The sequence below is a fragment of the Urocampus carinirostris genome, chromosome 3, assembly GCF_059441175.1.
Source record: "Urocampus carinirostris isolate Australia breed hairy pipefish chromosome 3, RoL_Ucar_1.0, whole genome shotgun sequence".
In the NCBI taxonomy this organism is placed as follows: domain Eukaryota; kingdom Metazoa; phylum Chordata; class Actinopteri; order Syngnathiformes; family Syngnathidae; genus Urocampus; species Urocampus carinirostris.
Genome location: NC_142351.1, coordinates 66,490,025 through 66,514,740, shown reverse-complemented (window position 1 = coordinate 66,514,740; position 24,716 = coordinate 66,490,025). Strand labels below are relative to the sequence as shown.

The following is a 24,716-nucleotide window of genomic DNA, read 5'->3' as shown; positions in this document are numbered from 1 at the left end:
CAGGTGATTTTGTGAATTCGGCAGCAACTGATTTGTGTCGTTTGCAAACGAAACGGCTCTATGAACCAATAAAGAGCCGGTTCTCGACGAGATGCTATTTTTTGTTTGTGGTTGGTCAAAATGTATTTTTTTTCAGGGATTATATTAACTTTGAATTCGTTAAATTTGTTTTGTATTTAATCTTTTTTTCTATGTAGATTTTAAATATGTAAATTTATGTTTCCTGTGTCTTTTTGTGTTAACATTATTTGGTGTTAACTTTGCCTTATTTTCCTTCTTTTTTAAGTCACTCATAATAAAACATAATACATAAACAACAAAAATGACCTGAAGAGCCATTTATTAGCCGGATGTTTTTAGTGAGCCAAGCCATAAAAGTTGTTTTTTAAAATTAGTCAGAATTCCCATCCCTCAAACGGACCATTTGGGTTTTTTTCTGGGTTGTCTGATACAAAATTACCCGATTGTTTGGGTTGTTCTAAACCAGGTGTTTCAAAACTCATGGTCTGTGGGCTAATTGAAGCCTTAATATGAAAGTTGAAAGTGTGTATTATAAGGATCATCCTAGCTGTATAAAACATAATTTATTCAAAAAGTGGCAGCACGGCAGCGCAGTGGTTAGCACGTGTGCGGCACAGTTCTGAGGTCATGAGATCGAACCTCCTGTGTGGTGTTTCCATGTTCTCCCCGTGCTTAGGTGGGTTTCCTCCCACATTCTAAAAACGTGCATGTTAGGTTAATTGGTCGATGCAAATCGTCCCTAGGTGTGAATGAGCGAGTGAATTGTCTTTCCTTGTGTGCACTGCGATTGGCTGGCAACCAGTTGAGGGTGTTCCTTGCCCACTGCTCAAAGATAGCTGGGATGGGCTCCAGCACCCCTGCGAACCTACTGAGGATAAGCGGTGCAGATAATGGATGGATGGATTATTCAAACGGAACTAACCCATTACTTATATTAAATTTGACCCAATAATCTGGGTTGTTGACACGAAACAGCCCAATTTTTTTTGATTCTTCTAAACCAGGTATCTAAAATTTACGGCTCAGACGCTCATTTGGTCGGGGTGTAGTGTTTATATTTTATCGATTCTCATTGTTTTTTTTTTTTAAATATTCAAATGTGATTTTGGGTAGAAAACAAAAAAAAGAAGATATTTTAGATAAATGGAACTAAGCCTTTAATGTGAAACACCCGAATTTGCCCAATCTCCACCAGACCCTAGCTCCGGCTCACCCCAAAAAAATTTAGTTTGAGACCACTGCTACAGGATAACTCAGTTACTAAGTTTATTATTGTAAAAACTAGTGATTAACTATAACTAATTACTTTTTTCTTAAAGTAAAGCGCTCAACACCGGTCATGAAGTCAGACCAGAAGCAAAGCTCATTTTCCTCCTGGCAGCTCCAAGTGGGAGGTGTGCACATCATTAAGTATTTTATTGCATCATCTGGAAGTGGTTGGGAAATATCAGCAGGGACTTGTACCTGGAAGTGTCTCGGCTCTCAACACTGCTTCTGTATACCCCAGAGGAAGGTGCCACACAATTAAGACAACTACACCCATTGCAAAAATGGTATTCTTGCAACACGGCTGCCGTATCCACCCGGGAGGCGGCGAGGTGTCGACTTGCTCGCCGTTCCAGCCCCTCAAGCTGTCAGACTCACTCGGCTGCCGCCAAATCCTCTTTTGCCTCTTCCTCTTTGGCCACAAACATATTTATCTTCTTCTTGCCGCGATCAAGGCCGAGCACCCACATTCAGGGCATGGAGCTCTCCAGGGCCTGTCACTCCACATTTGCCTGGCAGACGTCAGGCCCACACGTTGATGCGCCACGACACACCGCGTGAAAGTCAACCTGGATGTGCAAAAAACTCACGCACGTACGGCCCGGCCACAAATGAGCAGCTCCATTCGTTTTTTTATTGTTATTGTAAGTCAGGGGTTTCAAACTAATTTTAGCCGGGGGCCACATGCTAAAAAATAATCTCACGGTGGCCAGACTAGTTGATTAAAGAAAAAGAAAGAAAAAAATAGATAGGGGTATAAAAATTGAGAGATAACAAGGAACACAGAGAGAGAAAGAAAGAGAGAGGGAAAAAAGAATATGTAAATGGAGTGACCACAAAGGAAGATGGAAATGGAGAGAGGAAGAGAAAGAGAGGGAAAACACCGAGATAAAAGAGAAATAAAGTTAGAAAAAGAGAGGCATAGAGACAGAGTGGGAAAGAAAGAAGAGAAATAAAAAATAAAACAAAGAGAGAAAAAAATGAGGGAGATAGAGAGAAAGATAAGGTGAGGAGAAAAGATCAAAAGAGAGAGAATTGCATAAAAAAGATACGAAAAAGGGAAAGTGAGGAAAAAATTAAATTAGGAGCAAAAGAGAGAGGATGGGTGACAATGGAAGAGAAAAAAAAGAGATAAAGAAAGAGAAGTAGAAATACCGAAAGATCAATAGAGACTGAGAAAAACCTAAAAAGAGACTGAGAGAAAATAAAAGAGAAAGAAAGAGAATGAGGAATAGAGATAGAAAGAGAGGGAGAGCAATTCCTTACAGTTGGCTAGACAGCGTCTCACATTAAACTAAAACTGTCACAAAACCCAGGTTTGACTTTGTTATGAGTCACCTTTGCTCCAGTTTCACCACGTTTTCTCGCTGTTTGTGGAGGCCAGAGTTGTTTCATTGTGTCTGAAAGTCAGCATGTGCCAATTTTCCCTGATTCCAAAGTCTGCAAAAGCCTGAAGTGTGTCATGGCAGAAGCAGTTGGTTAGCCATTGTAGCTAGCATGGTGTCCATCACAATGCAAAATAATGTGAAACTTTTAGTACAAAGACAAATGATCCACACAAAATCCAGCTTACTCACTAAAGAGCCTTTTGTGGATTGGTAGAAGTCTCTGAGATATTGTACTATATCCGTATTATTTTCTGCTCCCATGGCGTAACCACCAGAGTTGTATTCATTCATTTGGAGTGTAGGTCAATGTTTTTGGGTAGCCGAGTACAATCACAATTTTTAAACAGACAAGGGGAAGCAATGGAGCAAACATGTATAGAGTGGCATGAATGAAATCATTCTTTTTTTATGTCAACGAATGCAGCAATGTCACGAACAATGTAAATGATCCATTTAGATTTCTCCAATCAGTGCCCAGGGGAAAAAAAGTTATCAGATTACTTTTAGTTCAGAGAAGCTTATAAACTGACATAATCCTGCAACATACCTATTCATCCCTGAGCCTATTTGGAGGAAAAAATCAGAGATACACAGAGGGCGCATAAGTCAAAAAGTGACAAAGAAAACCAGACAACCGAACAACACCTGGAGAATCCACACAAAGCTGATGGAACTGATAGTCCGTCAACAGGCAGGGTAACACTCTACGAGTTGAGAAGACTGTGACAAATATGAACCTAAAACTGTAACAAAATAGTAACAAAATAAAATAAACATAGCAAGTTGACCATCCTTCAAGCCACCTTTGCGCTATTTGTGGAGGCTAAAGTTTCTTCATTTTGGCTAGAACACAGCACATGCCAATTCACCTATTGCTAAGTCCTGCCCCTTTACTTACTCCGACAAACACTCAAGATTGTGTGAAGAGCGCTATGGCAAGTGTCACTTTAGGATACTTTTCACTTTTGATGCTTTTTGTCTCACACGGATCACATTCATCTCAAAGTCACCAAAAGTGCCTCACATATGCAGTGGGGCGTTATATTAACCATATCATTGTTGAGAACAAAGCAAGTCTAAGCTGCGTATTTTCCAAGGACACGCCTTTTCACACCATCTGAAGGCTACCAGGAGTGGCTCTCTGTTAGTTTGGTGCTACAGTATTTATGTTGAATCATTCAGCATAACATTGCCAACATTTGTTATATTACTTATTTACAGGGTTAAAGTAACGTTCCTATGGAGAATAGTTATCATCAAGTAAGATAACCAAAGTACAAAAACTGGCACACAACAGGCCACTGAATTCACGGTATACAAAGTGGCGTGATGTACAATGCAGCCAAGGGCTAACACCAGCTAAGGTCAATCTTATGTTAGAGATTTTAACGTTATAGATAACTTCATATTTATTTCCGGCAAAGTAACACTATGTTGCTTCAAATACTATCTTGACTTTCTTTGGAATAGAAATAGACATCCTGATTCACGGGATCCACGTTGAGGTGGTGCTGTGGTCGACCACATAACTTTCTCCAAAGCAGACACATTGTCCCTGTTTAGATGTGGCTTGAGAAAGGGTAAAAATATACACTCCAGATGAGATTTGCATGTGCCCCTTCCACACCTCTTAGCCATTTTAAATGGTGGATGGAACTTTTTACGACCATTCCACCCTGGGAATTCCCGATCTCAGAAAGCTAAGGGTTGGGCCTGGTTAATAGTCAGATTGAAGACCGCCTGGGAAGACCAGGGGCAGTAAATCAGTCATCTGGCACACGCACTGCGGCGACAGCAAAAATGAATTTCTCTAAGGGGACCAATAAATTAAATTATTATTATTTATCTAGCGCTTTAACCAGTCACTTAAGACCTACCAAGTGCTTCACAATGTACTTCACACTAACACCCCTCCACACACACACACCAATAGCGGAGTCAGCCATGCAACGTGCCTACCTGCTTATCTGGGGCATTATGGATTTAGATTTGCCAAAGGACAGTTTGACATCTAGCTCAACATCCCCGGGGAGCGGAATCTGGTGCTGCAGTAGCTCAGAAGGTAAGGTGCTCGTCATGGGACCGTGAGTTTGGATTTCTGGCTCCTCCGATTATGTAGTTTTTGGGCAAGACACTGAACCTCTAATGCCCCCGATAAGCATGAAGGTGCCTTGCATTGCTGTCGCCGCGATTGGTGTATGAGTGTGGGTGTGACTTTAAAAGAGCTCTACAAATGCATACCTTAGATCATTTATCATTTACCTGCTACCACTTGGACCTGACATAAAAGAAAAGGAAAAAAAAAAAAACGAATGATAACTGATGAACTGCAATGCTTGCTAATGTTCATGGAAGCAGAGATTGTCTGAGTGTCTTGTGTTGGCTACGTGCACTCTGATTGGATAATGGTGTTTGAGGGTGGGGCTTGGCTATAGGTCAATTAATCCGATTTCCAAGTCTGAAAAAACCTCTCGTGTCGGCAGAAGCAGCCAATTAGCTGCAGTAGCTAGCATTGTGTCCTCCACAACTGCTTGTCTTCTAATTGTTTGCAAGCGAGCGTCTTCCTGCTCTGTTTGCAGTAATGAGAGATAAGTTGGTTTGATGGCATCAAGCACCTTACTCATGTGCCGTCCCCCCATTCCCGTCAGGCCCTGGGGCCCCGACGCTTGTACGCCGCTCTTATCTCCAGCAAACAGACTCAGCGGCGAGCCACCCGATCTCCTCGCAGGTCCGACTTCCTCTTTGCCGTCTAAATTGCTATTAATTGAGCATGGCTAATTCAACCGGACACTTTGCTTTTGAAGAGAAAACCAGACACGCTGGTCGGGCGTCCAGCAGTGAAATGGAGGCGCCGTGTATAATGACGTTAAAAGGCAAAAATATCTTCGCGAGAGCGCACATTATGATGTAGATGTAGGGATGAGGCACGACCAAATTTTGCTATTACTTCTCGACCAAATCCAAACATATGATAACAGGGAATATACATGTCCTTCAACTAGTTATAGATAAGGGTTGTGGTGCTTTGCACACATTAGGAATAGAAAAAGAGGACAAACGACCAAGTTGAGTTACTACTTCTATAGAGAATCAAAATATATTATAAATAGGAACATAAATGTCCTATAACTAGTTATGAACGAGCTTTCAGATGATTTGCGCACATTATTATGAGGTAAATAGGAGACACGACCAAATTGTAATACTACTTCTTTGGAAAAACAACGGTAAGTAAAGCTGATGAGGCGATAGTGTTCTGCCAACCTTGCACAAACGAGAGCAATGATTGTGTCAAGACGCTTTCAAAAGTGACCTTTGTAAGAGTTGCGCTCATATGCTGAACTGGTCAACTTTGAGCAATGTCGTGTTACACAATTTGTGCGACAAGCTTCCTGAGACACTAGGCGGGTTTAGCGTGTCGTAAGGAATCCCAAAAGGAAGCAGCTGTGAAGGCCAGATGCCGACTTTTGCAGCCTCCAGTTTCTCAGGAGCGAGCTTTCTGTGTCCCAAACGGGACTTCTTTCTGCCTCCATTGTCAAAATCTTAAATTGAAGTGGTCAGCACAAATACTGACTAGGTTGTTCTGATTGTCATGTGATGAAAAAAGCTTGATTGATTGACTGGTTGATTTATTGATTGATATATTTTACCTTTTTTTCTTTCAATTTTGCATTTTTTTAGTTTTTCGCCCATTTTTCTTTTTTTTCCATATTTTTTTATTTCTCTGCGTCTTCTAGTTATTTTTTTCTTCCTCTTTTTCTATGTTTTCCTTCTTTACTTTTGCTCCCTTTGTTCTATTTTTGTTGTTTTTTTTCTTGTTTTTTCCCTTGTTTGTTTTATTTTATGTTTTTGTTTCTCTTCTTTTTTCCTTTATCCCTTTTGTTCCTCCCCCACCCTTCTCTTTTTTCTTGTTATTGCTGTTTTACTTTTTTTATAGTTTTGTCCATTATTATTTTTTATCTATTTTATTAACCCTTTGCCCCCTTTCCTTTAGTGTCATTCAACGAAGTTAATAGAAATCCTTAATTTGTATATGGACGTGAGAGATAATAGTGCCTGATTTTATCATTTTGTCACATTTTGAAGTCTGGGTCCTTGTAATGGTTTGGTTGCTGCCTCATCTTTCTGTTGGAAGCCAATTTGTAGCGAAGGATGGCTTTAAGGCAACATTAAGAGAACCCGACAAGGTGTTAAAACCTGATTGGCTCGTCATGGAGTTTTCGGTCACACCTGACAGAAAAATGAATTTCCTATATACATAAATAAAACGTTGAATTATTCTCAGGAATCAACCAGTCTATATATATATATATATATATATATATATATATATATAAATAAATAAATACACAGTGGCTTGAGAAACTCTTTAGCCTCCTTGAACTTTGCAACCTTTTGCCAAATTTCAGACTTCAAACGCAAAGATATAACTGTAATTTCTTGTGAAGCATCAACAATAAGTTGGACACAATCATGAAATGGAGCACACTTTATTGGATGTTTTAAACTTTTTTAACAAATGAAAAACCGAAAAAGTGGTGGCGCAAAATGATTCAGCCCCTTTACTTTCAGTGCAGTAAACTCTGTCCAGAAGTTCAGTGAGGATCTCTGAATGATTCAATGTTGATCTAAATGACTAACAATGATAAATGGAATCCACCTGTGTGTAATCAGGTCTCTGTATGAATGCACCTTCACTGTGATAGTCTCAGAGGTCTGTTTAAAATGCAATGAGCATCGTGAAGGACGAGGAACACATCAGGCAGGTCAGAGATTCTGTTGTGGAGAGGTTTAAAGCTGGATTTGGATACAAACATATTTCCAAAGCTTTAAACATCCCAAGGAGCACTGTGCAAGCAATAATATTGAAATGGAAGAAGTATCAGACCACTGCAAATCTACCAAGATCGGGCCGTCCCACTAAACTTTCAGCTCATACAAGGAGAAAAATGATCAGTGATTCAGCCAAGAGGCCCATAATCACTCTGGATGAACTGCAGAGGTCTACAGCTGAGGTGGGAGCATCTGTCCATAGGACAACAATCAGTCGTATACTGCACAAATCTGGCCTTTATGGAAGAGTGGCAAGAAGAAAGCCATTTATTAAATATATCCATGAAAAGTGTCGTTTAAAGTTTGCCACAAGCCACCTGGGAGACACACCAAACACGTGGAAGAAGGTGCTCTGGTCAGATGAGACCAAAATCGAATTTTTTGACAACAATGCCAGACGTTATGTTTGGCGTAAAAGCAGCACAGCTCATCACCCTCAACACACAATCCCCAAAGTCAAACATGGGGAGATGGTTAGAATTGATGGGAAGACAGATGGAGCCACGAGACGATTCTGGAAGAAAACCTGACGGAGTCCGCAAAAGACCCGAGACTGGGATGGAGATTTGTCTTCAAACAAGACAATGATCCAAAACATAAAGCAAAACCTACAATGGAATGATTTACCAAAAAACATATCAAGGTGTTAGAATGGCCGAGTCAAAGTCCAGACCTCAATCCAATTGAGAATCTGTGGAAAGAACTGAAAACTGCTGTTCACAAACGCTTTCCATCCAACCGCACCGAGCCTCGAGCTGTTTTGCAAGGAGGAATGGGCAAAAATATCAGTTTCTCAATGTGCAAAACTGATAGAGACCCCAAGCGACTTGCAGCTGAAATCTCAGGAAAAGGTGGCGCTATAAAGTATTAACTCAATGGGGCTGAACACATTTTTCTTATTTTATTTTTTAAAAAGGTTTAGAATATCTAATAAAGTATGTTCCACTTCATGATTGTGTCCCACCTATTGTTGATTCTTCACAGGAAATTAGAGTTTCATATCTTTATGTTTGAAGACTGGAATGTGGCAAAAGGTCACAAAGTTCAAGGGGGCCAAATAGTTTCGCAAGCCACTGTGTGTGTGTGTGTGTATATATATATATATATATATATATATATATATATATATTTGAATTGTATATTTTGTTGATGTGGTATAGTTTGGGAAATGTAGTGATTAAGGGATTAAGGGCTGAAAAAGTATTGTATCCCAAAATGTATACTACCGGGGTTGGAAACATGCTGCAGAGTGGCTAACTGGCACTTTGCAGCAAAAATGTTTGCAAACAATGGAGGATTGAAAAAAAATTCTACTGAAAAATGACTCAAGCGTTTTCCAATGCTGTAAAAATGTGTAAGATAAATATTATATTTCAACTGCGGGTGTTACCTCATAACTATGAAACGATAAGGAGATCAGTTACTTCGCTTCTTTTCGTCTCTCAGTCCTGTCCTGTTTTAGCCGAGCGGAGCGCAGGCTCTGACCACTTTATTGCAGCAGCGTCACAATTTAACGTTGCACTCCTATTGTCAACACAGAATGTTAGGATCTGGCACGCCAAGTGGATACCTGAGTATCCTAATCAGTTTAAAATAGGGACAGGTGTCTCCCATCACTTCACAGCTCTCCCTCATTAGCCTAACCCTTCAAAAGGACATTTGACAGCACCCAATGTCCGGTGATTTCCATTTTCCACCTTCATGTTCCACTATCACTTTTTCCAGTACATTATGCTTTCTGAGGTTTGTTTTTTGTTTTCTAGTTCTTATTGTTGTTGACCATGTTTTTGTTATTTTCTTGAGGAGTTTGTTTTCAAATGCCACCTTTTTTTTGAGAACCTTGCATTTTCTTGCTTTCTGCTTCCAAATACCACAACACAGAAGTCACACTTAACGGGTCGGAGCACAATGGTGTCATAAGTACTGTTTGTAACAAATACCCTTTTTTTATTAAGGGATTTCTGATTTTTGTTTGTATGTATTTTAAATGAAACCTGGGGATATTATTTAAGTTTTGTTCGTCAGGCCCAATGATAGCTGCTTTTACCATCAAAAGAAGGAGAGAGAGAGAGAGAGAGAAAAGAAGCTGCGGCTATGTTTTACCCATGCACTGGCTTATTTGACATTTACACCGAAATCAAACTTAAACTGCATTAATGTTATTTTAATGACTTTACCTTATCAAAAGGCTGCTGTTCTATTTTTTTAAATGCATGCTATGTTTTATCGCACTCTTTTTGTTGCGGCTCCAGACAAATGTTTTTTTTGTTGTTGTTTTATTTTGTCTAATATGGTTATTCATGGCTATTATATTGAACATCTTGGGTTGCTGACCACTGGTATTATGAAACGTCATAATGCGGTGCTGCGATATCCCTGGGTTCTATTGTATAATCATTTTTTTTTTTTTTTTAATTCCTATCGGGTTTTATCTAGGTTTAATCTTTGTTGCGTATTTTTGTTGTGAAAACGCTGTAAGTTGGGGTCGATGTATCCTTTGGTCTTTCGAGTGTGAATCTTGTGCCAGGAGTCAAGTCAACAACGCTTCTGTTTACACGACCTAAATCATCAAAGTACAAAAAATTCCAAGTAGAGTTTCCTGTGTGGTGGTGCAGCAGGCCTAGATTGTGCAAAGCGTGCTAGAGACTTGTGTTTGGTTTCTAACGGTGTATTTTTTCCTGTAATGATCAATTCAAAGCCTGGCGTCCGTGCGATGGCCGTAGGATTTGATTGCAAAGGCAGGGTGCGGCTCTCTGATCTGTCCCGCTTGCCCTCCGTAATGACACATTTTAAGGTGTTAATCACCGTTGGAAACCCCATGAAAGGTTTAGGCGAGATGAAAGGGTCTTTACAACACCGGGAAGAATTCTTCATGCGTCTTTACTTATCGCTTTTCCACTCGCAAGCTTCTGGGACACACAAAGAGAAGAACAAGCTCGGACCGGGTTTCATACTTGTACATTTCCCTGGTTGTCTTTCTGTTATATTAAATAGGCGACAAACAAAAAAGAATAGTCTTTTCTAGTTGGACCTTCAAACGCACATTATGGAGAGCTAGCTATAATACATGATAAACATGTATCAATAATTCTACAGAAAAATCAAAATGTATTCAAATTAAGGACGTAGATGCTCATAATCTTTCTAACAAGCTGAGCTCTCCAGTGCCTTAGTAAGATTAAGAGGAGGTAGAGGGGAGACATGGCCAAGTTGTGCGACTACTTATGAAAACAATATATTGTAATCACTAAAGGGAATGTTTTGAATAATTCGAACAAGTAGTGATAGGTGAATATTGAATATTAAAATGGTGGTAAAAGTGGCTCATTATTGGGTCTTTCCGGTGCCTTGTCTACAGTATGAAAAGGTAGAGACGAGACACGACCAAGTATATTCAAATAAGTAATGGAAACGCTTCGGATCTTCTAATGGGTGACAACTGATTGAATACTGTAGCTTATCAAGTTATGAAGAAGTAGAAAAAAGAAACAACCAAGTCGTGCCACTACTTCTACAGAAAAACATTTTCAATTTTGTCGACATTTTCTAATTAGTAACATAAATACTCATTGGTTCATAGAGCTGTTTCGTTTGGATATTACTTACAAGCCTTGCTGGATGATTGGATATTATAGAAAGGCATCAAACGACTCATTATTGGGTCTCCTGTGTCTCATGTACATCATAAAAAACAGAAAGAAGACACAATCAAGTTGTGCTAATATCATCCATCGATTATCTGCACCGCATATCCTCAGAAGGGTCATGGAGGTGCTGGAGGCCATCCTAGCTATCTTCGGGCAGTGGGCAGGGGACACCCAGAACTGGTTGCCAGCCAGTCGCAGGGCACACAGAGACAGACAACTCACTTGCTCATTCACACCTAGGGACAATTTGGACCGGCCATAACCTGACATGCATGTTTTTGGAATGTGGGAGGAAACCGGAGTGCACGGAGGAAACCCACACAAGCACAGGGAGAACATGCAAACTCCACACAGGAGGTTCGATCTCATGACCTCAGAACTGTGCCGCACACGCGCGAACCACTGCGCCGACGTGCTGCACATGTACGCTTATGAAGAATAAAAATATATTATTTTGAAGGACATACATTGTTTGAATGTTTCGACTAAGTAGTGTTGGCAGATCGAACGTTATAGTGTGGCTAAAAGTTACTCCTTATTGTGTCTCCCCAGTGCTTTACACACATTATAGAGAGGAAGAGAGGAGACAAAACCAAAAGTTGTGCTACTACGTGTAATGAAAACCAAAATATGTTATGAGTGGCATAAATACTTACATTTTTTTCTTTGTGTCGTGTACATTAAGAAAAGGTAAGGAGGAGACAAGACCACATTGTTCTACCACAAGTAGTTCCGTATTGATTAAATGAATGAATGAAAACTTTGAATGAAAACTTTTATTTCGAACATTAAAATAAAAACAGGACAAAAACAATGAGTCAACAACAAAATAATGTCACATAACATGTTCGAAAAGGGGTAGTCAGAAGCAGATGCTTATTTTCCCTAAATATACATATATATATATATATATATATATATATATATATATATATATATATATATATATATATATATGAATGGTTTCCTGCTGCATGATCCAAGGGTGCTTCAGTATGAGGACACCATATATATATATATATATATATATATATATATATATATTGCAAATTATAGTGACTGTAGTAAATGTAGTGACTAAATTTTGGCTTTCTCTTTTTCTTGCAAGAAAGATTAAGTCATAATTGGCCACTCTACAATTATCGTAAATCCCTAATTTTGATTATTTCTGAGTGAAACAAAATGAAATATCATCACAAAAGAAGACCTTAACTGAGCAAATTTGTCTCCTGATGGGGTAAGATTGTTTCTTTTTGTATTCCAAGGTAAGAAAATGCAATGTTGAGGTCTGACGTGATCAAACGGAAGCACCTCGCAAGGTTGTGACCTCAAAAAACAGTGAACATACTTATTACTTGAATTCAAAGAGCCCCCAGGGGTTCTCCAACCCCACTTGTTCCACTACACAGTGTCATTAATGAGAGACTTTGCTCCCCTAGGCAGCCAATGCAAAGACAGGTGCATCATTGAAAGAAGAAGGAAAAAAATGGTTGGTTGCGCCTACTCGTCCTGATGGCCACAGAGCTTGAGTCTTGGCACGTAGCTATCGGCGACTACCTCGAGTTATACACAAAAATCAATTTTATTTGCATTTTTTTCTACAAGCCCCTCCTGTCCAGATAATTAAGATGCATAGGCTGCCGGAAAACAAAAAAAAGACCTGCAGTCAGCGTTGACCAATAGCTAGATGCAAATGTTTAAAGCATTGAAATCACATTTTTAAATAATTTCAGCGCATCCACACGGAGGGAAGCAGGAAGCAAGGCACTTGTTTTAAAACAATGGCATTTAATAACAACCAAACCAACTAACCCGGACAAAAAAATGGTCATTGTCCAATTAAACTATCCAAACCAGGTTTGGCCTGTTTTAAGCATAATTTTTTTCTTATGTCTTTTTTTTCTTTACACAATACATACAAATATCCCTACGATACATATGTTCAAACAATGTAGCCTATTTTAATATATATATTCATTTTTTTCATTATGTTTTTAAGTTGTTTCCAGTGTGTAGGCTTCAACTGCTATCCAGACAAAAAAAAATAATAAATTGATGAGTATACATGTCCTACATTGGACATGTAATGCTAGCCAATGGTTAGCGCGTGTTAGCTGGACAGCTCTCTTTGGATAAGAGGTTCTTCAGAAGCAATTAACACATGTGATTTCACTCCCTCATCATGTGAATGAAAGCCTCACTTGCCGCTTTGTCCACAGTCAATCTACAGAGGAAATAGAAGATGAGTTGTCTGTCTCTGTGTGCCCTGCGACTGGCTGGCAACTAGTTCAGGGTGTCCCTTGCTCACTGCCCAAAGACAGCTGGGATGGGCTTCAGGACCCCTGCGATTCTACTGATGATAAACGTCGCAGATGAAGGACGGATTAATATACAGTGCCATAAAAAAAGTATTTCGTCCCTTCCTGATTTCTGTGTTGTTTTTTTTTCATAATTATCGATCAATCCGGACTTTGCCTTTGCCACCCAAGAACCTTCATTTTGGTTTTCATGAGCCGTTCATGGACAAAGTTTCTGGTGTGTTTTGGAATGGTTTCCTGCTGCATGATCCAAGGGTGCTTCAGTATGAGGACACCAACTGATGGCGGGACATTTTCCTTCAGGATCTTATGGTAAACACTCTAATACATTATTTTGTCAACAAAATTGTCCTGGTCCTGAGGGAGCAGCAAGCCTCGCTGGCCTCAGCTAAGGACAGTGTTCAGGACTCCACTATAAGAAAGACTCTGGTCAAAAATGTATCCATGGTACTTTCCACTGCTGTCACAAAAAACGCAAAGAGTCATCTCACATTTGCCAAAAAAGCATCTTGGTTATCCTCAAGACTTCTGGAGAAATGTTCTGTGGACTGATGAGTCAAAAATTGAACTTTTTGGAAGGTGTGCGGCCTGTTACAGCTGGCGTAAAAATGCAGCTTTTGACAAAAAGAACATGACGCTAACAGTAAAATGGTGGACAGTATGATGATATGTTGTTGTTTCCTCTTCTGTGCTGTGCAGCTGATATACATCAAGGTGTACGTTGAGACAAAGCTCTGATTGTTGCTTTATAAAAGTTGAGGAGCAGCGGAGGGAAGAGACCAGCAGAAGATTATTAGCTGAGCTTTCTTCACCAAGCGGCAAATGTTGGTAGACCAGGAGAAGTCTGATGTGATGTGGAAGCCCAGGAACTTGATGCCTTCCACCATTTCTGTGTCCAGGAGGAGGTGGGCGTGGTCAGCCTTCCTGGGCTACTTAAAGTCCACGATGACCTCCTTGGTCTTCTTAGTGTTCTGCACGAGGTTGTTTGCTGAACTCTATTGTGAGAGCTGATGTATCTTCTCTCGGTATTGAGTCTCATGAAACAACAATACTCATCTTCATGTGACTATCATTCCTGATGTTTTCCTTGCTTCTTAAAACAAAAAGCAGTGCAGATAAGAAAAGTGTTTTTTAGCACTTAGGTTATTTACGTAAAGATAAGCAACGGCCTTGTGGCGTCAGGCAGGAATTCGGAACAGCCTTGGCGCGATCAACACTTTTGGTGTTGTCGTAAAAAACAAAAAAGGCCAAGGATGCCCGCACTAGTTAAGGTGGAGCTTCATTATTTTCCGCACAAATGTTGGATTTATTTTACTAATATATTTATAATATCAGATGATCGCGGGACTTGATATAGATCAGGGGTTTCCAACAGGGTGCCCCCTAAGGACAGTTGAGGTCCATGCAGAAATTCCCATCAAACTGGGTAACCTTTGCGCTAATTTGTAGCAAAACATAGCTCTCAGCTTGAAAAAGGTTGGAGACCCCCTGACAGTTTTTGTAATCGTTGTTTATTATGATATGCGAAAACCTGCTGAGTAAACCCCATGCCCATCATATTTTAACACACGCTCTCCAATAATTGACCGCAAATAGTGAACGTTGCTGTTTATTTTGGGCAAAAAAATGGGAGAAAAGCCACCACACAGGACACAAATTTGCTCTGTCAGCCCTCCTCTCTCTGCAACAGTCGACTAGGAATAATAAATCATGGCCAAAACAGAGCAATTCATTTTGGGCGAGTTACAAAGGCACTCTTCAGAGGTGCAAACCGGAAAAAAATATGTACTCCTTGCTCCTCTCTCAGCAATAGTCACCTGGGGATAATGGAACGCTGTGGATTTAATTGTGGGGGTGCTTGAATGCCTCCTGACAAAAGTGCCCTCTGTTTCTCCTACCGCAGAATGAGATTGGGGATGATGGATCACAGCTGCACGAGTGCAGCTTATTTTAAGTGGAAATAACAGCAAAAAAAGACCTCCAGGCCTGACAAAAGCTCGCTCTGCTGGCCACTTCTTGCAGCAATATGCGCTTGGAGATACAGTAACCGGCAGCATGGGTGCAGTTCATTTAAGACAGAAATACAGAGAAATGCTTAATAGGTGCTGCTATTTTTTTACAGGAAACAAGCCAGATGGGTCAACTTTGAGACAATTTTTTTTAGTTCTACGCCACGTGGACTAATATGCAACATATTTGCATAATGGAGGGAAGGAACACTACATGTCTGTGCCTAATAGAAAAAAAATCAGTTTGAAAATACCTTTAAAATCCATAAATATATTCACGATTTACTCAAGATCTGAAAATTGTATGGAAATCCCATATGTAAATGACAGATATACTTGTGGATCTGAAAAATCAATAATTCATACTGGATTTCCTCTTTTAATGGTACTGGAAAATTTGCAAAAATTGGCCTTAAATTTTCTTAAAAAGTGCTTGGATTTGGCATGAAAAAGGTGTACGAACCCTTACTGTTGTTAGTTGCAGTAATTATGAGCCATTCAGGTAGCTGGTCTTGTTTTCCTTTTTGTTTTTATTTCGTTTTTTCTTGGGGCTCCCTGACGAACATCTGCTGAGATTTGCATATTAATTAACCCACATTAGCTCCAATTATTCTGGGAAAAGATCAAATCTATTCAATTTCCCGACCCCTTCGCCGTGATATGGAGGTGAACTCTCAAACACACTACTATACTAGCAAACGACACACTACTGGCTGACTGTCCACATATATATATATATATATATATATATATATATATATATATATATATATATATATATATATATATATGAGCTGCACATTTTCAATCATACGGCTTAGTCAGAGATGCAGCAAAGGTATGCATTTTTCTCTTTTCTGTTTTTTTTTACTGTGTCACTTGTGTCGCTATGTCCTGGTGATTTTTCCTGGTGTGTGTTATTAAACCTTTGAGAACTATTTTTGGCTTGCCGTCTTTGTAGATACCTTATGTTTGAATGTGGGCTCATAGGGGTTGTAGTCAGGTGCGGGTGTGTGTACAACACTTGTTTTTTTCTTCACAAATTTACTGGGAGTGTTTATGAAGGCCTTTATAACAGCCACAGCTGAAGACTGTATGCTGTTCACAAATAAAACATATACATATAAGAATAACAAAAAATCTAAATGGACCATTGATACATGAAAACACTTAAAAAGTATGGAAAATAATATTTAAGATGTCTAATTTCGACAAATGATGCCTATCAGAGTTTTTTTTTTTTTTTTTAACATAACCCTTGTGATAGACTAGGGATTACAGTACTTTATTTAAAATGGTCAACGTTTTCTGCATGTTAAATTTAAACCTTAGTAGACACCTTACACATGTTTCCGTAGTGCAGTGGTGAGCACATTCGCCTAACGTGCGAAATGTGCCTGGTTCAAGACTTGGTGGAAACATATGTTGACTTGGAGAGGGATGGGCATTGCCAGGCGGTACTTGCCCAAGGCACACCACAAAGATAGTGCTTCTGTGACCCATGTGGTTAAGTGATCTGACCAACCGGACACTTAATACAAGGTCGGAAGACTTCAAAAGATTCTGTAATTGTGAGGGTGACTGGGAGAGCTGCTTTTGCATTGTAATGACTCACTATGTTAAATTTTGGTTGTGATGCACCAATGTGGGAGAGGCAAGAACTGGAAACAAGGGGTGCTCAAAACAAAGACAGTATTTAATAACACAACCTGGACCAAAGTAACAACTGAACAAGAGGACACATAAAAATTACAAAGCCCAAAATGAAACAACAACCGAAAGTGGAAATGAAAACTACAATGAGCAAAGTAACAAAGAAAACCATAAACAAACACAAACAAATCTGGTTCGGTGAATTGAAATGACAATAACTTAACAAAGTTTGCTAAACAAAATGTACTTTTAAAGACTTTTAAAGTTTAAAACCTTTGTTGGGGCCCTCTGGTAGTAGGAAGTATGTCAGACAATAACCTACTTTAGTCTGCAATCCAACAAAAAGAAACGTATTTCCGAGAAAGTTTTACAGCTTTTTTTCATTTAATTTTTCTCCGACGTGGTCTTCTGGCCAGGTTGCTCAGTTTCCCCTTGTAGAATAAATGTTGTAGTTTGCAGACAAAAGGTCACAGCAAAATCCACTCTTGCTAGCCATAACCACGAGGCAGTGACCTCGCCTCCACCTTGGTACCTCCCCAACCACCCCCCACTCCCCAAAAGTGGGCGCCTCCTCCACATATCGGGAGCCCCTAAGCAATACAGGTGATCCGCCGGGCTCACATTCATGAGACAGTTAGCGAGCGTGAGCAGTTACGCTCCAATAGGGAGAACGTCCGGCCTCATTATCGGCGTAGGAGGCCGAGCGTGTCACCTCCAGCTAAGCCTCCATGCACGGCTGAAAAGTCAGCCGAGGTTAGCATAAACTGCGTGGGCGCTAGTCATCCCACCTCGCGGCCATCACCTCTTCCCATCGAGAAGGAAAAGAGCTTCCTCAAAAAAATCCCGCCAGCGTTTCTCACCACCTTGGGATGCTTAAATGAATGTGATTAGCATGGTTAGCGCTGGTAGCACCTCTGAACCCGACGCCTCATCGGCAGGTGAGCGCTTCCCTCCGAGGAGATATGGTCTTTGACATTAAAACCAATAAAAGGAAAATGTTTACCACTTTTTTATTTGGTGGCAACGAGAACAAGTCATGAAGATTTTAGAATTCGTTTAGTGTTTTTCCATACGTATTTTGTGCTTGGTTACGTACGTTTATGTGCGTATTTGCCTACGTTTTGGTATACCTTCAGTACGTTTTTGCTTGTGAGCTTACATACAGTTCTGTGTGTTTACGTACGTTTTTGTGCGTGTTTACATATGTTTTGTGCGTGCTTACTTACGTTTTTTTTGTGTTTTTACATGTTTTTTACATGCTTTTTTTGTGTGTATTTACGCACGTTTTGGGTTTGTTTATGTTAGGTTTTGTTTGTGTTTATGTACATTTTTGTGCGTAATTAAGTACATGTTTATGTGTTTATACCTATGTTTTCCTGGATGTGTTTACGTACGTCTTTGTATGTATTTACATACGTTGTATGTGTTTACTTACATTTTGTATGTTGACCTACGTTTTTGTACGTGTCTACGTTTGTGCGCGTTTACGTACATGCTGTTATTTTATATTATTTACTGTTTATTTTTGTTGCACTTTAAGTGTAAGATAAATCTGTTGCTGGTATGGTGCAATAAATATCACAAGGTTCAGTAAGACTAACTAACTACCTTCTGTTCTTCTCAATTTAACTGACCCTTACACTGCCAAAAAAAATCAAATTCTTAAACATACAACACTTTTTTTCAATAAGGAAAAAAAGTAATTTTCCCTGGTAAAAAAAGGTACTTTCGGTGGTTTATAAAATTAATAACTCCGTGATTTTTTGGAAGAATGAATGAGTAGCTATAACTAACTACTAAGTAACATGCCCAACACTGGAAATGAAGCAAGCATCTATAGCATTACTCCAACTGTGCAGGAGGGTAAAACAAGATTCTCTTGTGTGTGGTGGGCGACACAAATGGAGGATGACAAAATGATGGCCCAAAATGACTTTTGTTGCTCGGCACAATAGTCGAGTCGTCAGCGATGGCACCTCAACAAAAGCGTCTTTCTGCACGCCAAGCGACAGCTGACGCTCGCTCTGGGAAGATGGCACTGTCTCTACTTTGGCATGACGCTCCGCCGCCCCCGTGCTGACAAAAAGACACAGAAATCCTTGCAAAGTTTTTGCAGGGAGCGCCCTACCTTTCTTACATGGGAGGGATTTACTCGCACAAAAGAAGATGGGCGTCCCTCCGGGACGTCTTTCACAGGCCTGTCGATCAATTGGCATACAAAAGAATTGGCAGAAATCATTGCTCATGTTGATTACATTTATATCATTGTTACCGTGTTGTCAAAACAATAAAAATAATTGATTTCAATAAATGCATACTGAGCAGTGTTGAGCATGTTACTTTAAAAGATAATCAGTCATAGTTACTCATTACTTCTTCCGAAACGTAACTGAGTTAGTAACTGAATTACTATACAGTAAAGTAACGAGTAAAAATGGAAAGCCACTATTTTCCTTACGTTAAAAAAAAAGTTGTTCTATGTCCAATAATTTGAAATCTTCTAAGCAGTATTTAAGTCAGTTGAACAGGGAAGAAAAGTTGTGTTATAGAACTTATTATATTTATAGCACCTCACCAGCAACCAATTAATCTTGCAATTGAAGTGCATCAAAAATAAACATTAAACAATATAATAAAATAACAATGAGCATGTACACAAACACAAAAAAATGTACGTAAACTTGCGTGAGAACGTACATTAAAACGCACAAACAAATATGGCAACACGCACAAAAACGTACGTAAATCACACCCTAAAACTTGTAAACATGGACAAAGATGTGCATGCACCCCCAATAAATACCAATAAAATTAATAAATATCTGTTTTAATGGGGTCTGAATCTGAGGGGTCTCTACAACGCACTGGCACACTCTAAGCAGCCTAATCCAATCTTCTATAGGCCCAGCAATACCTGTCCATTTTGTTCGTTATTATACAATTACTTAATCTATTATGGATTTATACAAAAGAACAAACCATTTTTACTGTCCAGAGTATTATTTGACAAATAAAAGTAGTGTATACTGTACATGTAATCATGTATTTATTATTTACCAATAATTAATCTCCGAGAAACTGTTCCAACCAATCAGAATGTGGAACACAATGAAAGATAAAAATACCCTAAAGCAGCAAGCCTTTGAAAGATGAACCATGTTTTTGTAAGAAATTACTGTATGTGTGTGTGTGTGTATATATATATGTATATATATATATATATATATATATATATATATATATATATATATATATATATATATATATATATATACACATATTAGTGCTTGCATGGGTTTCCTCTGGGCACTCCGGTTTCCTCCCACATTCCCCAAAAATGCATGTCAGGTTAATTGGCGGGTCCAAATTGTCCCTATGTGTACGTTGTCTGCGTCTTTGTGCCCTGCAACTGACTGTTAACCAGTTCAGGGTGTCCCCTGCCCATTGCCCAAGATATAGCTGGAATGGGTTCCAGGCACCCCCTAACCTTACTGAGGATAAGCGGTGCAGATCATATATATATATATATATATATATATATATATATATATATATATATATATATATATATATATATATATAACATTTGGTATCGGGTTGAAAAGTGAAAGATGTAAAAAAAAAAAAAATTCAATTGCGTGCCTAATGGAAGCTATCTTTACACTGCTTATCTTCAGTAGGGTCGCGGGGGTGATGGAGCCCATCCCAGCAATCATCGGGCAGTAGGCAGGGGACACCCTGAACTGGTTGCCAGCCAATCGCAGGGCACACGGGGACAGACAACTCACTGGTTCATTCACACCTAGGGACAATTTGGACCGGCCAATCCACCTGAAATGCATCTCTTTGGAATGTGGGAGGAAACCGGAGTGCCCAGAGGAAACCCACGCAAGCACGGGGAGAACATACAAACTCGGCACAGTAAGGCCGGGAGCTGGATTTGAACCCAAGCAGGAGGTTTCCACGACCTCAGAAATGTGCCGCACACGCGCTAACCACTGCGCCGCCGTGCTGCCCTGTCCATAATATTTCAAAAAATGTTTGTAACATTGTAACAATTTAAGGTTCTAATCTCTTCGTCGATGTCGATCAATCCACATCCATAAGTGATGTCAATCGCAACGATCCTTTTTTTCCAACCCAAATCTCTTCCTGAGATGTCAGCTGGCCAACTCCGTTTTAAGCAGGGGAATTTCTCAAATATAATAGTCTTTTTTTTCAAGTATCAACTCTGCCAAGGTAGATTTGGACCACCCAAGAGAGGCCTGACCAAAACTCCCAGGATCGCTAACCCCCCTTGACAGGTCAACATTGGCCTTTTTTGTCACGCCAAGTGGCATTACAGAGTCTGAACTTGCTTAAACCCTTGTGATCACACCTCTTGAAAGGGTTTTCTTTCCTCCGCCGATTGGTATTCCAAGCAGGTCGCCGCAAACCCAGACAAGAGACCCCGCCCGCCTCTGAGACCCCAATACCCTCTCCCGCCCCCTTTCGTTTTCATTTTAATTTGCACCTGTTGTGCAGTTGTCGGACCCCGGCAAGTGTGGACCAGCAAGTCATACGTGCCCGGTGGGGGGCCCAGCGAGGTTTACCCTTTCATATGTAGAACGTGAGCGCAAGTGTCATGCGGCAACCTCACCGTGGGAAGAGGCCGCCTCTTATAGATTTATTAAAGCCGTGGTAATGTGGGGTTGTGGAGTAGCCCGTAAAAAAATGAGTCCTTAATCTCAGTCGTCGCCATCTGCATCTTTCCTGCAAACTGTAACTTACTCCAGTTTAAATTATAAGTTCACCCTGTTTTTATTTTAGTATAAACAACAAACGACAACAATAATTCTGCTGTTTGCGACACAAGTTGGATTTACTAAACCTTTCTTCCCAAGGTCCTTTTATTGCTGAAGGGTATCAAACAGCCCAATTAAGATTTTGTTCGAGTCCTGTCACACCATCAGCTGGACACAAAGACAAAACCTATAGTGATACTTGAATGTTTGTAACATCTGGGTGTCGTGACACCAGGAATAGTTATATAAAGCCCACATGTCAGATTTTTTAAAACTTAATTTGAGAGGTCCTTAAACACAGAGCACCCTCAAACAGCACAATGGGAGAAAAATAATGAGACCCTGAGTAATACTAGTAAATGAGTAAATATATGATAACTTTATCCATCATGCACCATGCATGTTTGTGACAGGGTAATGTGACACCAGAAAGAATGCATCTGATTCTTTATTTGTAGGTTACTTAATCACAAAAGACACTCAAAAAGCACAGTTACAGTTTTGTCAAACTCATACGGTGACACCAAAAGGATAAATCCCATTGTAGTACTAGAAAATGAGTAAATGTATAAAAACCATATGTGTCACACAGCCTAAGTCTTTTTTTTGTCAATGGGAATGCATTTTTGTAGCATATTCATGACTAGCAATAACTAATCATGTCGTTGCCCGTGCCACTGTTGCTGTGTTAAACATGTAAAATGTGACGGCGACATTAACAGAAAGGTGCAGCCCGCTGGCATGCTAAGCATGTAAGAGCCACCAGAAATTAGCGGCTATTTTGGCTCGCGTCGCCCCGGCAGCTGTCTGCCCATCGCTTGCTCCGGTGGACTCTCGGATTCCACGGCTGTACAGTAATTGGGCCAGACAAATGCGCATGACTTTTGGAGCTTGAGAAATTATTTCAAACCCTTGATGAATGGGGACAGTGAACGTCTCGGGGAATCATGGCCCTGCCCACTGTCCACTGTCATTGAATCGACCTATAAATAGAGAAACCAAAAATAAATGCGGGTCACTTGGCTCTTGTACTTGGGGCCTTGTTCAATCCAAAACAAAAACAAAAAAAAACAGTGGACACTCAAGCTTCATTTATGCATGCGGCATAGGCTGCTTCATGCATATACACTCTCTCTACAATGTGCTACTCTCTAGGAATTTTATTGACAAAGTTTGAAGCACAATTACATAAATATACCACGTCATGTGGACCACCCCTTAATAGTGACCATTTTCTGATAACTCTTTTGCATACATCATAGACCAAGCAATAAAGAAATAGAGGAAGATCTGACCATATTTAGTTGACTTCTGCCTGCAGTTGAACTTTCGGACAACTTATCAGTCTTGTTACATCAGAAAGAGGCCAACAAGAATATAGCACGTAATAATAATAGTAATTATATGATAGCTATATGCATCTTGCATGCCATGCGATACCAGGAAGAGGCTGCAAAGAATCAGCTGATAATAAGACCTTCTACGTATTGTAACATCAAAAGAGTGAAGACCATAGTAATTTATAACTAAGTCAATAAATGACAGCTATATGTCTTTTGAAGCAACCCCTCCCAAAAAATCCCACTTGTAGTGTGACCCAAGGAAGAGGCCAATGAAAATGGTGCCCAAAATGATAAAAGTAATTAAGTAAATACACATGCAAAATCTATCCATTTTCGGCCTCCCACTCATGTAGACATAATTTTGTTTCCAGCTCTGAACTACGAGAATGTGGTGGAAACCGGTTCGGAGACAGAGGAGGAGGACAAGCTGCCGGTTTCGGAAGAAGACCCCTTGCTCAACGGCAGAGGCAGCCCATTGAGCCCGGTGACGGCGGACGCTGACAGTCACGGCCTTCCCACCAAAGAAGAAGAAGACGACGAAATGAGGGACAGCGGAGTGGAGCACATCTGGCCTGATAGCGACATGCTCAGTGCATCCGTGGACGGCACCGGTGAGTGGCGGCTGATTGGCTGGATCTAGAAAGGGGGCTGGGTTAACCCACCAGCAATTGGCTGGAGGGGGGAAGGGGAGGGTTTTTATCCACCGAGAGGAACGTCACACTTGGCTCCACTTTTTTATCTAAATAGTGACATCTGAAACCGGTAGGAGTTGATTTCAAACACAGGCAGGTGAACACAGGCGTTCAGGTGACGTGGGAATCGGCAAATTTGTCTAATCTGACTGCCGGGATTCATTTTATGGGGTAAGCCCCTCCAGTCTGGTGGCGCTGTATACTTAAAGAAATGCAAACAATGGAGAAATATCCGCCAGGTAAATCTGTACCAAGAAAACGTTTAAGATCTCACACAAAGGACTTAAAATAAAATGTCTATGAAATTGGAGTACATTTCATTCATTTTATCAAAAGATCTCAAGTCAAGTCACATTTATTTATACAGCCCTTAATCACAAAAATGTCTCAAAGGACTGCACAGTATTACAATGACACAATTACCCGATCTTAAACCAACATGCGGTCAAGGAACAACTCAAAACCTCAGCATGAGGAAAAAGAGAAACCTTGAGAAGGGACCTCACAGTGGTAATCGCCCTTTCAGGATGACCAGGGTGAATTACGCTGACTCATCTCAAATCGTCCCTCTCCTTCGTATCATAACCAGGCAGGCAGTCGGAAAAAGACAGGACAATACAGAATATAAGGTGGGCATCAATCATCGCCTAAAATCGTTTTACACACAAATATCTACAAATTATGTACAATTATCAAAATATTTGACTTTTAGATCTTGAGTAAATCAGGAAAATATATTTTTGGATCTTTTGTAAATCCTTT

The 24,716-nt window shown here is 40.0% G+C and overlaps 1 protein-coding gene and 1 long non-coding RNA gene across 6 annotated transcripts in view; one reads left to right on the top strand and one right to left on the bottom strand.

Moving 5' to 3' along the window:
- zeb2b (zinc finger E-box binding homeobox 2b) overlaps window positions 1-24,716 on the top strand; it is a 114,818-nt gene that overhangs the window by 57,344 nt on the left and 32,758 nt on the right. For all 5 annotated transcript variants that reach the window (XM_088333045.1, XM_088333046.1, XM_088333042.1 and 2 more), the window contains exon 3: window positions 23,634-23,873. In XM_088333045.1, the coding sequence (XP_088189171.1) occupies window positions 23,634-23,873 (240 nt within the window). The remainder of the gene's footprint in view (window positions 1-23,633; window positions 23,874-24,716) is intronic.
- LOC148370513 (uncharacterized) lies at window positions 1,288-9,070 on the bottom strand. Its single transcript, XR_015850152.1, has 3 exons — window positions 8,899-9,070; window positions 2,626-2,737; window positions 1,288-1,856 (listed from the first exon to the last, which is right to left on the bottom strand). It is a non-coding gene; the product is annotated as an uncharacterized LOC148370513 (long non-coding RNA).